We start from the raw sequence: 14206 nt of genomic DNA, 5'->3' as shown, positions 1-14206 counted from the left end.
ACCATAAGCTGAGAATTCTTTCTACTAATTCTAGCTGCCAAGTACTTCTTGTATATTTAGAAGCCAATAGTAAGTTGTCTTTGGGACTTTTGGCTTCCATTCTAATGTCATGTGTTGTTCAGGGTAATTTTGGGAGTGTGGAGATGTGCCGCTACGATCCTCTACAGGACAACACTGGGGAGGTGGTGGCTGTTAAAAAACTCCAGCACAGCACTGAAGAGCATCTCAGAGACTTCGAAAGGGAGATTGAAATTCTGAAATCCTTGCAGCATGACAACATTGTAAAATACAAAGGAGTGTGCTACAGTGCTGGTATGTTGCCCATTGAAGCCTGTCTTAACTTCACAGTCTGTCTTTGGCATCCAGGGTAATAGAAATATACAGTTGTGTAAGGATTTGTCAGTGTGCAGAGAGAGAGATGCTTGGAGAGCATGTGGGAGACCATGGACTGTAGCTACACCAGTGCTTTGACTGGTTGCCCAATCATCCTTCTCACACTTCCTTCAAAATGTGTTAACTGTTTTAAAAACAAAACTAATTTCCTTATATGGTCTATTAAAATGTTTTTATTAGATACTTGTTATAACTGAAAAAGATTCATTATTAATTTATTTGGATTTTCACAAATAACTAAAAGTGGCTAAAGAATAAATATTTCTCATGCATCTTTCAAAATAATTTGAATTGAAAAGCCTGTATTCTTAAATACTATATTACCTTTAATTTGTAATAAAGTTTTATCATCGTGGACCCAGATTTTATGTATACTTAAATCATTTACATATAGCTTTTTTTTCTAGTATTTAATCAGTATGATATAGCACGGTAAAACATTATGTTCTTTTTGTATATTAAAAGGTCGGCGCAACCTAAGATTAATTATGGAATATTTGCCATATGGAAGTTTACGAGACTATCTCCAAAAACATAAAGAACGAATAGATCACAAAAAACTTCTGCAGTACACATCTCAGATATGCAAGGTATCGAGCATCCTAAATGTCTGCTGTGGATGAACTGCATGGTGAACTAACTCAGAAGTCATACAGACGACTCCTTAACTATAAAGAGAACTTGTAGAATACAGTCATGTAAATTATGTTCATACAACTACCTAAAGAAAAAAATGTATTTTATCCATAGGGCATGGAATATCTTGGCACAAAAAGATATATCCATAGGGATTTGGCAACAAGAAATATATTGGTGGAAAATGAGAACAGAGTTAAAATAGGAGATTTTGGATTAACCAAAGTCTTGCCACAGGACAAAGAATACTACAAAGTAAAAGAACCAGGCGAAAGTCCCATATTCTGGTAAGTAGGCATTTTTCAGTATAATAAAGTTAAATTTTAGAAAACTTTCTTCAAACTTTATTTTATTGTTACTTAATATATAATATTTAATAACATTCAGTTTAGTACTACTTCCAATAACAACAGTGTTTATCATATGCTTTGTATTGAGCTAAATACCTTTCATGTAGTATCTCACATTATCTTTTCAAACAACAGCAGCTAGTTGTGAGCTGCCTGCTGTGGGTGCTGGGAACTGAACTTGGGTCATCTGCAAGAGCTTGTCAACTGCTTAGTTAGCCACCTCCAGCCTCTCAGGAGACCTTATGTCAGTGCATGGAGAATATATATTATTATGATTATTGTAGATCCAACCGTCCAAACTTGAAAACCCAAAATCAGATGCACTGAATCATGAAACCTGTGTTTTAAAGGAAGAGTTTTTTTCCTATATTTTAGAAATATGGCAGTGTATTCTTCAGAGGTTATGATTAAAACATGATCATGTCAGGGAATTACTTCACTGCAAGGTATACGCACATAGGTGAGGGCTTTCTAAACAGCACTCTCTTTACTCAGGAAACAAGACTAATAATTGACAAGTGAGACTTGATACTAAAAAACTTCTTTATGGGCAAGGAAATAATCAAGTGAAAAGGCAGCCTACAGACTAGAGGAGAATCTTTGCCAGCTGTACTTCTGACAGAGAACTCATGTCTATAATATACAGAAGTGAGTACACCAGACACCAAGAAAACAACCCCTCTAAGTCCTTACAAGGATAGCAAGTGACTGACGTGGGCACAGACTAGGTGGAGTAGTGGAGCTGTAAAGACACAGAGCCCTCCTCTACTTGTATGTGTCCTGGGGTTAGGGGTGTTTAAGAAATGATTAGGTAGGGACTTAGCTCAGTGGTAGGTCAGCCCTGGGTTCTTCTGTGGTTCCCCTGCCCCTAAAAAAGACTGGGATATGATTATGCCTTCTTTGGCAATGAGATTAAGGCCATTATAAAAGAAACTTATAAAACACCCAGAGGTCTGGTGTTGTGTTAGAGAGTAAATGTGAGCTGAGAAACCCACGCACCGTGCTGTGTTCAGTAGGCACTGGGTAAGGTCGGAAATGACTGACTTTATTATGGTGAGTTCTTATTTAAGACAACACTTCTGATCTAGAAGAGTTGTTCTGTATGGGGTTCCTACTATCTTCTTTTTAAGGCAAACTATTTCATAGTAATATTAAAATTATGTGCCTATTAGCTCTCATTTTTTAAAGGATCTAACAGAATTTTCCAAGGATACAAAGCATTTTTCTATCTAACCAGTCATTAAAGAATCCTGAAAATATTTAAACTTGCCAGGTTGCTCAGCAAGCCCCCCCTGATCTGCTTGTCTTTACTGCTCAGCACTTGGATTATAGGCTGCTCTCTCTGGTGTTTTACATGAGTGCTGGGGATCTGAACTCAGGTCCTCATGCCTTTTACAGTAACCAGTTTATCCTCCAGGTTACACCTGCAACCCCAGGAAGTATATTAATGTTGTAAAGTATTATTTTTAAAATCTGGTAGAGTGTGCCAGTGAGATGGCTCAGCTGGTAAAGGTGCCTGATGATCTAAGCTCAGTACCCCAAGTCCATGTAAAAAGTGGAAGGAGAAAGATGAGTCTTCAAAGCTATCTTCTGACCTCCATAGGCACACCTACACAGTAATAGACTAAAATATACTGGTATAGTATGCATGAGGCCCTCTGTTTTATCCATAGCACAAAATCCAAAACAGCAGAGAACTAAACGGCAGAACACGTACTTCTGTAGTCATTGTGACAGTAGTGAGACACGCTACAAAGCCCTTCCTGCTAAACACTCACTTTCATGCCTTGTTTTCCTTCCAGTCACACTAAAAGCCACCAAACAATTCAAGCTTTGAAAAAGGTTTCCTGGGTGTGTGGGAAGATAATGAAGCAGTCAAGATAAGCCTAAGATAACATGTGCCTTATATAACTAATTTTCTATAAAAATATGATATATTACTCATCATTACATATTATTAACTGTTCTTACACGGAGGAAGGTAGAAGGGCAGGAAAGTCACAAAGCCTATTCCATAGTACATGAATCTTTTCTTCAGGAAGGGTCCCCCATGGCCCCACTATCTCTTAAAAGCCCCCCTCTTACTGATAGCATATTGATGTTAAGTTTTAACACCTGAAGTTTGGAGAGGACACAGTCAAATCCTAGCAAGCAAAACCTGGAGCTGAAAGAAATCACATGCAGTTTTGTCCATACGAGTTAGTCATAATTTTTAAAAGAAAGCTTGGTTTTATTTAAAAGAAATCTTTGTCCTCCCTAATGCTTTATTTATCAAAATTTTGTTTTGCTTTAATTTTTGGGCATGTTCCAACATGTTTTAGAGGTTGATACTAAGAAGAACTAGAGGAAAAATGATTCTACTTCAATATTTTTTTTAAAATGAGAAGGCTTATGCTGTTCTTACTGTAGACATCATCTGGACAGTCTTTGTGCATCCTGGGTTACTCTGCACGAGTCGTGGGCTCTGGCCTACTGCTGCAATGAAGGAGAGAGAGTAGACGGGGATATTCTGAAAAGACATGGTGGACCAGCCAAAAGGCTCAACAGTGGATCTGAGTGAGATTCCCCAGGACCTGAATGATGGAAGGAGGAAACTTAAACCCATGGGTTGTCTATGACCTCCGCATACATACAGATAAACACATGTCTACATAAGTACATAAAATATAAACATTTAAAAATAACTCCTAAGGATCCTTTTTGGGCAGTTAGACAGATCGTGATGCCATTTACTGCATAATCAAAATAAAATAATCAGCAGGATGTGGGAGAATGAAGATAGGTTTATGTGGCCTATGGGTATTTAATCTGTAAATGGTGGAATCATCTAGAACAGTCAAAGCAGACTATGAATTCAGGAGACTTAAGCATAAAAGTGGGTAAAATTATCTAAAGAAAACCTTTTAGCAGCAGAGGAAGTCATTGAATGATAGAACTTTTGGAAACCTTAAATTTAGAAGAGAGAAAGGAAGTGTTGGCAGAAATTTAATTAAAACCAGCCCTTTCAACTCAAAATCTTGCTATAGAAGCAGGAGATTGAAAAGTTCTATTGATGAATAAGCATTACATGTGTGTGTGTTGTTATCAGCACATCTCTAAGAGATCTCCAGGATGGAAGAAACCGAACATCTTATGTAGTCAGGCAGAAACAGCCCGATGCATAAAAGTTTTCTGGACCGAGGTTAGTTCTCAGGTGAAAGGACTTAATCATTTGTCACACGTAGTTCATCCTAAATACCCTTGACCATTGTGCGACTACCTGTGATGGCTAATAGCCTCTGTTCTACGGGCTAGCTTTGCACTTTGGAAAGACGCTATGGCCAGTTTAGGTTCCTCTCTGCTCGGGGAAACCAGGAGAAAGGGGAATTACCAGAAAGTAGTTCCTAGGCACTTGCTAGATCATTTCTAGATCATAAAGCTGTCATTGACTTTTAAGCAAGAACATTTCAAAGAGACAGAAAATACACAAGTTCCCTTAATGCTCCATGAAAAAGGGAAGGTAAGACCCAGAGAGAAGTAATTCTTTCCTGATTTGGCTTACCTTTGTATAAGTAAAGGGAGTTATAGAATAAATCTAGCTGGGGTTGGCAATATGTAATTAAGAAATTAATTACAAAGAGTGCTATGCTAAAAAACAAAAAACAAACAATAACAACAAAAATCATAAGAACAGCATGGTTGTAATTCTGGTACTTGGAATGCTGATGCTGGAGGGTCCTAAATTTGAGCCTAAGCTGGGCTACACAGAAAGACCTGTCCAGTTTTTAAAAAAGAAGGAAAATGTATTTTAGGATATAGGAGAGTAGCATTGTTTGAAGGCGATTACATCTTGCTGATAGAACAAAACTGACATTTAAAAATAATAAAAGGTAAAAATTTTAAGCTAAATATAGAGATTATATACCTATTTATTGTGTGTTTGTGTAGTCCAGACTGTAAGTCTAGACATGTAATGAGCAGGAGTCATTGAGACTCCCGTAGCTAGAGAAGGACCTGTGCAAGTGAAACTTGAGTTGGATTTTGAGAAAAAGGTTAAGGAGTACGCACCAAGGCCAGCTGGACTGGTACTGAATGAACATGTGATCAAACCGGACTCTCTGAATGTGGCTGACAATGAGGGCTGACTGAGAAGCCAATGATAATGACACCGGGTTTTGATTCTACTGCATGTACTGGCTTTTTGGGAGCCTAGTCTGTTTGGACGCTCACCTTTCTAGACCTGGATGGAGAGGGGAGGGCCTTGGGTTTCCCACAGGGCAGGGCACCCTGACTTCTCTTAGGACTGGAGAGTGAGGGGGAGGAGAAGGAGGAGAGGGGGAAGGAAATGGGAGGATGGGAGGAGGTGTGGAATTTTTAATAAATAAATAAAAATACATGTTAATATTTTCCATCTGTTTAGTCAAACAGTTCTCTGTAGCCATCTCTATGGTAAAAACAGGCTTTACCATGGGACTAATATTCCTAGTCCACTGGCAACCCCTTGGGCTGTGACACCATTTTCCTTTGCTTTGTATATTCTGTGTTCTTTCATAATTACCCCCTTCCAGATTCTTAACAGCTTCAGTTACGTTCCCAGCTAGAAGCTACATTTCCCTCCTATTTGTAATCTGGATTCATCTAAAAGAACAACTTAGGAAGAGCAGCTCACTTTTCAGTTCTTAGAAAAACTTCTCAGTTAACACCCAGTGCTGCCAACAGAAACAAAAATTAATGTGCTCAGATTTTTCTATGTCAGAGGGTCTAAGGACCAGGCTTTCTGATTTATTAGGAGTGCCCACCACTCAACATTTCACTGTGCTCATTGCGGGGGAGAGCAAATGGAAAGTTCTCTAAGTCAGATCTCAAGCTTGCAAAGACCCCATCTCCCAGCAGTGGAGACAGCAGTGCATATCCATGTCTGTCAGGGGAACCTCAGCGCCAGTGTTTATGGTGACTAGTTTCATAGGCACCATCTGCTTGGTATGTAACAAAATCCCAGACTCCAGGAAGAAAGCACATACCAAATGAGTCGCTTTGTGTGTGTAAACAGCCGTAAGCCGCATCCCACACCCCCACACCTCACCCACACACAGTCCCTGAAGTTTAAGTTCCCAGTTGCAGCCAAGAGTCAGCATTGCACAGGAGCCCTTCTGAGGATAACCTCAGCCTGATGTGCCCATGCCTTCTGTATCCCCTGGGAGAGTTTGTCATTTGTTTGTTTGTTGTCCCCTTCAGTATGATGAGTTGTCACTCAAGTAACTCATCTTTCAAATGATTTCTGTATATTGCAGGTATGCTCCAGAATCCCTGACAGAGAGCAAGTTTTCTGTGGCCTCGGATGTATGGAGCTTTGGCGTGGTTCTGTATGAGCTTTTCACATACATTGAGAAGAGCAAAAGTCCTCCAGTGGTCAGTTTTCTTTTTAATTGCTTAATGCCCCCCAACCCCCTCCTATTGCTCTTGTTTTAAACACAAGAAAGGCATTATGCAAAAAAGAATAACTTGCCCAGGGCCTATTTTAGAATCCCTTGTTTATCTGGAGACAATATTCAACAATACCCAACAAAATAGCATAAACTTACTAAATTCAGTATTCTCTTGGCCATGTGTCTGTGACTGTAACAAAATATATGACACTGAGGACTTGATAAAGAAAAGGGCTTACTTAGCTCACGGTTGATTAAAAGGCCAGTATCAAGTGAGGACCCTTTGAATTCATCACAACATGGCAAATGAGCAGAAAGGGACTGACCGCAAAAAAGATCACATGTCAAGACTTGAGACCAAGAGCCATGAGGGCCAAGATTCCACTTCCTGTGAAGCAACTTGTTCCCATAGGAACGAGAACACTCAGGGAGACCAGCAGTGATCTCTTAAAGAGCCCACCATTCCAGTACTGCCAGGGACCAGGCCTTCAGGACGCCTCTTCAATGGCATTTAAAGTACATTGAGTATGCACATTTACTCCAGAGTATCACACTTTCAGAAGTAACTTACACTGTTCGTGTAGGTTTCTTTTAATATATGGAATATGAAAACAGTAAAAATCATTTTAATGAAGTTACTCAGATAATCATTTAATACTGTGGCACTTTCTTTTTTAATATTTATTTATTTATTATGTATACAATATTCTGTCTGCGTGTGTGCCTGCCATCCTGAAGAGGCACCAGACCTCATTACAGGTTGTGAGCCACCATGCGGTTGCTGGGAATTGAACTCAGGGCCTTTGGAAGAGCAGGCAATGCTCTTAACCGCTGAGCCACCTCTCCAGCCCAATATACTGTGGCATTTTCTTTCAGACTTATTTTATATAAAATGTGAAACTTTATAAAGAAATAACTATTGCTCTCTAAAATTGAGTTTTATAAGCTTCCTGTGTGTTTGCTGCCCTGTTAATTATTACATTGTGTGTATTTATTTTACTTTATCTGTAATTACTTACTCAAGTATGATTTAATTGCCCAGTAGCATTCTGTTAAAAGTTGTATATTTCTAGGTAATCATTTACAGTTTTTATACATAAATGTGTAGTTTTACTTTTGACTATCATGTTAGAGTGTAACTGTTAGAGGTTATGAGTTAGTAAATCACTTTTGATTGTTTCAAAAGCAAAGCTCTGTCAGGTTATGTCTTAGCAGCAGTGATAGGTATGAATAGTTTGCTGTACTCACCATTAGAATATTAATAAAATTTTACCAGCTTAATATAAAAATGATTATATGTGTTTTAATTTGCATTTCTGTTGTTAGAGTAATATATTTATGAAGTCATTTAAAACGAGTTTACATTTCAGGAATTTATGCGAATGATTGGCAATGATAAACAAGGACAGATGATTGTGTTCCATTTGATAGAACTTCTGAAAAACAATGGAAGACTACCAAGACCAGAAGGGTGCCCAGATGAGGTAACAATTTTTAATTAATTAATTTCTCGTGTATCTGTGTGTGTGATGTGAGTGTGGTCTGTGTCTCTTTATGTGTCAGAAAGAGGTATGTGTGCATATGTATGATATGTGTGCATATGTATGATATGTGTGTTTGTGTGTAGGTGGTGTGTTGTGAGAGAGTGCATGTATGTACAGGTATGCAAACAACAGTGCCCATTGGAATCAGAGGAGAACTTTCTAGGATTGGTTCTTTCCTTCCACCTTGCTGAGGGGTCTCTGTTGTTTCTCCTGCTGCACTGTGCTCTCCAGGCTGATTAGTCCTCACTATTTGCCACATGATTTTCTTGTCTGTCTCTTGTTCTGTCTTAGGACTGCTGTTGTGCCTGGCTCTTGTGGGTCCCAGGGATTGATTCTTGTCATCGGGCTTTAATGTCTGGTTCTTTTTATCCACTGAGCCATCTCCCTGATCCAACAGTTTTTTAATCCACAGTAATTATCTGTTTTCTCTTGTTTTATTAAAAACACATACAGATGATGTATTTCAAAGCATAACCATAGCATTATTACTGGCTTAGGCAAATTAGCTGAGATTTCCAAATTCATATCATCGTCTAATTAGCATGAAACTTAGTGTTCATTCTAATTTTGTTTTAATTTTTTCCCTTTATAGATTTATGTGATCATGACAGAGTGCTGGAACAACAATGTAAATCAGCGTCCCTCTTTCAGGGACCTAGCACTTCGGGTGGATCAGATCTGGGACAGTCTAGCTGCTTGAATGACATGGCCTTTACTCAGAGACCAAGTAGACTTCCAGAATCAAAGCAAAGCTCTGTAGCCACATTGCTATGGACCCTTATCCACGCATCCTTATCATAATGCTAGCCAGAAGAAAATGTCAGGCTGTCTGTTCAGAACCTGGGAAATTTCATGAATTTTTTCATACACCATCTGTAAAAGACACTGCTAAAAGTCGCAGGAAGCTGGTAGAGAGCTGCATGGAGCTCCTCACAGTTGCTCGTCTCCTCCTCCGGCACAGGAGGAGAGTGGACATTTTCAACTCAGCGTTTTGAAAAATAAAACAATTATAATGTAAATTTTGCAGTGTTAGAGATACACACAATATACATGTACAGTTTTTACCACATGGAGTGTACAGTACTTTGGCATCTTGTGTAATTTACACAAGGGCTGGTGTTTATTAATGTTTTCTAATTTTTCCATAGTTGATCTATAATAACTTCATGATACAAATTAAAATGCTCAGAAAACTGAATAAATACCTTTTTTTCTTGCTTCTGTGCTGCTGTGTCAGGGCTGGTAGCTCCATGTCACTGTAAATATTTTTCAAAGCAAAAGAAACAAAAGTATAGTTTTATTTGTATAGTAAATCTAACCCTAAAGACTTTTGAAATGGAACAATCGTACAAAGACATAGCACAATCTATTTTCTTATTTGTTGTCCTGTGTCTGTTTATGGTACTTGTGTTTTTACATAGGACTGTTTCCATCTTTTTCTATGACTGTAGTGACTAGTACTCTTTTATATTTTTGAGGTTTAAAGTGCCAGAAATACTTTGCTCCCTTGAACTGTTAACTGCCAAAAACATTTCAGTCCCTGAGACCTGTTACTATATATTGAAGTATAAGCCATAAATAATTTGTAAAATGTATAAGATGCATAGTGGGTTAGAATATGAACAAAGACCGTGTGAGGGGTCACAAGCTCGCTGTTGCAGTGGTAGGAGAAATGTGCCTTCACCAGAGTCTCCCACATGGACAGGAAGTGAGAGCCTGTCCAAGAATGCCGAAATCTGTACTGTACGTCGTTAGAAGAGGGGAGAGAGCATACATATTTTCAGAGTATGAGTGATTGTTGTCTACTTTAGTGCTGCTCCGTTTTAGACAATGTCATGTCAAAAAAATAAAACAAGATTTTTGTGTGTTATTTATACAAGATTTTAAATACTTTGATAATTTGTTTTAAAAATTCTCTATTTTCATTGGTGTATCCTATGTTTTACCTTGTACTTAAGAGCTTTGATTTTGCTGAAGAAGGGATAGCAAGAAAAGCTCCTCACAGTCTTTGCGACATCCTCGTAGATAGCAGATACAGAGATCAGCTGGGGGAGTGAGACTACTGGGTCTTGTTTAGAAAAATTCTAATATCTTAATGGAAGTTAGATGTATTTTATGTAATTTCTGAATCAAAGTACAGTTGATACTAATTCTACAGTATTTCAGATGAAAGTCCTGTGTCATATAATGTGATCATGATTAGGATTTTTATAGTAAAACAGCAGATTTTTCAGAAAGGTCCATATAATTTTGCATATTTTTAAAAATAGTGGTATAAACTACATTTTGTTAAGCTTCTTTAAAATACTTGAATTTCTACTTTTAAAGAATCCCACATATACATCCTTAATATTTTAGAGTGTGATGACAATCTTACTCGAAAATTTTAAGTTGTTAAGAGACTTCATTTTCATTGAGAGTTGATAATTTTTGAAATCTTGATTTGAACAATACATATAAAGAAATTACTCCCAGACTTAGCTGCTTGGTTCCGCATGAAGAGCAGGTGTCAGGTACAATAAAATGTTTTTTTCAAGTTACTATTTCTTAAAAATTAAAAAGTTTCTCCAGAGTTCTACAGTTATGTAAATGTTTGATGGTGCTGTTTGATAGTCATTAGTCAATAATCCCATATTATCATGGGTACTTGCTGTAGAAAATATTTTTTTATGCTGTATGTGTGTTGCTAGTAGCTCCACAGAATTTACTCTGGAGGAGTAGCCTTCTTCCAGCCGTTTTCTGCCTTAAAGTTAGTAAGCCCTTATAGTTGTCACTTCTGGTATGTAAGTTTTATCTAAACAGCTGTATTAAGTAATAGCCATAAGGAAATACCTGGATTTCTGTATCTAGGGAGCCGTCCTCCCCAGGGTCGCCTGTGTGCTCCACATGTTGGCTACTGATTACTTCATTGGACCATTGAGAGTTCGCATAAGATGGGAAGGCTGCTATAATAATACAATCACAGTTGTACATACAGATGAAAGTGTTTTTCACCGAAGAATAAGAGAATGATATTTTTATTTAACTTTTATTGGGCAGTGGTGTATCTCAGTGATGGAGCCCTATTGTTTTTAATTGCATCACCCTTATGATTTAAAGTGTCAAATTTTTTTCCAGTGTATACATTGACCATTTATACTTTGTTTTGAGAACTGTCTATTTGGTTAATTTACCTGGATAATTATTGACTGAATAATTTGTTTTCTGGTGTTTATTTTTTTAGTTGCTTGGATATTAATCCCATCAAATAGCTGACAAAGATTTTCTCCTACTCTATAGACTGTCTCTGATTTATTTTGAATTGACTTGAGCAATTTACAAAAAGGGATTCATCTTCCTAGGTTTAGCTCCTGGGTATCTAGTTTTATGAGCAACTGCTTTGTGGAATCTGTCCCTGCAGAGTGTGCATTTGGTACCTTTCATAAAGATCAGGTCGCTGCTACTGTCTCTGGTATCATCTGGAATTAGGTCATTTGGTGAGGACTGCATTGAATCTGTAGATCTCATTTGCTAATTTGTCAGTTGCACAATAATTCTTAAGCTCCATGAACATGGGAGGTCCTGCTGTTTTCCTCAGTTCTTCAGGGCTTGTAGTTATAATTGTAGAGGACTCTAACATCTTTGGCCAGTTTGGTTTTGAGGGTGTTACAATGAGATTGGCTGCTGAATCATCTTTAAGTCAGTTTCTTACTGGTGTGTGAAAAACCACTAATTTTTATGTGTTAATTTTACGTCTTGCTGCTTTGCTGAATTGTTTGCTCGAAATAAGGTTCTTGGTGAAATCTTTAGAGTATCAGATCATATACTCTGCCAACGGGTATTTTTATATCTATGCCTGTTGCTATCATTTTATTTCTATCTCTCTATTGTTCTGGCTAAGCATTTAAGAATTATAAGCTCTACTCTTGAGTAAGACTGGGAACGGATACCTTTGTGCTATTTCTATTTTAGAGGAAACGCTGTTAGGTTTTCACCGTTACGTAGAAACCACAAATACCTTGCCTTTTGTATTAAGGCATAATAATTCTGTTTCTTTAGGACTTATGTCATAAAAAGATGTTGAATTTTGTCAAAGATTTTTTTCTTTATCTAGTCTTCTAAGCTTGTTTTTATGAGTTTTTACCTGCATTTATATATATGCACCATGCTCCCGGGGGCTAGAAGAGGGTGTTATATCCTCTAGAACTAGAGTTACGGACAGTTGTGTGCCAACATGTGGGAACTGGGAACTGAACCAGGATTCTCTGTAAGGGCAGCAGATGATCTTATCCACTGAACAATCCAGACCCTATGTTGTGATTTTAAATATTTTATTGAGAATTTTATGCAATGTATTTTGATCATATTTCCCCGAGCCTCCTTTTACCGGCCTCGCCTCCTTGCCCTCCTCTCCTCCATCAAGTCCAGGTTGTATTGTTCAGCTACATTTGGGAATATATAGTGAAACTGATGGCTTTTTGTTTTCTTCAGGTCGCATAAATATCACCTCCCAGAGCTAGGAAACTGAGTAGGGATAGAGCTTCTGGGAGAGTGCCTGCTTGGTTCCTCAGTGTTCTGTCAGTCCAGGTTGTGGAGTCTTCAGCAGTAGGTAGGGTCTTACTATCAACTTCTGGAGGGTTACCAAGAGTGTTGGCAGTAGCCTGTAGTGTTAGAGGGAGGACTATGGGATCCCGTTTGGCAATAACTTACAAAGAAGTAACCTACTCCTGGTACTGGGTTTTCTTGGTATTGTTTTTTTTGTTTGTTTTTGCTGGTATGCTAGTTTGGGGTATTATCCTTGTAGTGTGGTTTCATTAAAACTTTTAAAAATGTGTATATATTTAAGAAGCTTCTACGGTAGGCTTTCATATAGCTTTTTCAAAAGGTTTTAGTTTTCTTTCTGCGTATTCCTTCCCCTAGCCTGCCCTTTAAGATCTTTGGTGTGTGCATTCCTCCTTGCCTATCTGCCTGCGTTGTTTGCCTATCTACTTTTTATCTGGTTTTGTTGTCAGAGTAATAGTAGATTCTTAGAATCTATTTGGAAGGATTTCTTACGTTCCTGATTTATAAAAGTCTCACCATATAGTCCTGGCTGGCCTACAGCTTGCTGTATAGAACAAGCTGGTCTCAAACTCACAAAGATCCACCTGCCTTTGCCTACCGAGTGCTGGGATTAAAGACATGGGCCATCATACCTGACCCCTACATGCCATAGGACATGTTCAAAGGACAATTTGTAGAAATAAGTTCTCTCCTTCCACCATATTGTCTCCAGGGATCAAACTCAAGTGGCCAGGCTTAACAGCAAGTATCCTCACCCACAGAGCCGCCTCACAGAAGAGCTCATGTAAAATAAAACAACAAACAAGGCAGAAAAGGAGAAAGCTAAAAGCTAGAAGAAACATCCAACCTAACAGATTGGCAAATCATAGCAACAACAAAAAGTAAACACACAAAAGACTCAACAAATCATGACAGCACTTTCTTAAGCTCACAGTGTCTCCACAGTGGAACTCATAGCTAATGGAATAGATGCCCCCAAAAAATTTCAGAGTCATACTTTTATATTTAGAAAGATCAGTGACCATATATAGACAAATGGAAGAAGTAAGGAAATCAATTCAAAATCTAACCGAAGTGGGACAATGGGCAATACTTTGAAGCAGAAATTGAGAAACATGGCAGAAAATTTAAATGAGGAAATAGGGACTCTGAACAAGAACCAAACAGGATTTCTATAAATGAAGGAATCGGTGAAACAAAAGCACAGTGGAAAGAAAGCATCGAAAGACAAAACCAAGCAGAAGTACAGTTGTCGAGATAAACACGGCGTAAAGATAAAGCACAAGCAGCTTATTGGGCAAAATCACACCAGCAAGTTTCCTAAAAACAGAAGAGG

At 38.1% G+C, this 14206-nt stretch overlaps 2 protein-coding genes across 3 annotated transcripts in view; one reads left to right on the top strand and one right to left on the bottom strand.

Moving 5' to 3' along the window:
• The window catches only part of Jak2 (Janus kinase 2), a 63781-nt gene extending 54229 nt beyond the window's left edge, over positions 1 to 9552 (top strand). For both annotated transcript variants that reach the window (XM_041661302.1, XM_041661301.1), the window contains exons 20-25: positions 123 to 312; positions 859 to 983; positions 1144 to 1316; positions 6650 to 6767; positions 8155 to 8268; positions 8921 to 9552. In XM_041661302.1, the coding sequence (XP_041517236.1) occupies positions 123 to 312; positions 859 to 983; positions 1144 to 1316; positions 6650 to 6767; positions 8155 to 8268; positions 8921 to 9028 (828 nt within the window). In that variant the 3' untranslated portion in view covers positions 9029 to 9552. The remainder of the gene's footprint in view (positions 1 to 122; positions 313 to 858; positions 984 to 1143; positions 1317 to 6649; positions 6768 to 8154; positions 8269 to 8920) is intronic.
• Positions 1 to 14206, bottom strand: part of Insl6 (insulin like 6) — a 32081-nt gene that overhangs the window by 8966 nt on the left and 8909 nt on the right. The window lies entirely within an intron of this gene.

Source organism: Microtus oregoni, unplaced genomic scaffold (assembly GCF_018167655.1).
Source record: "Microtus oregoni isolate MIOR12 unplaced genomic scaffold, Mior012 000012F_ref0000307, whole genome shotgun sequence".
Lineage (NCBI taxonomy): Eukaryota > Metazoa > Chordata > Mammalia > Rodentia > Cricetidae > Microtus > Microtus oregoni.
This window is presented reverse-complemented; position numbering and strand designations above follow the sequence as displayed.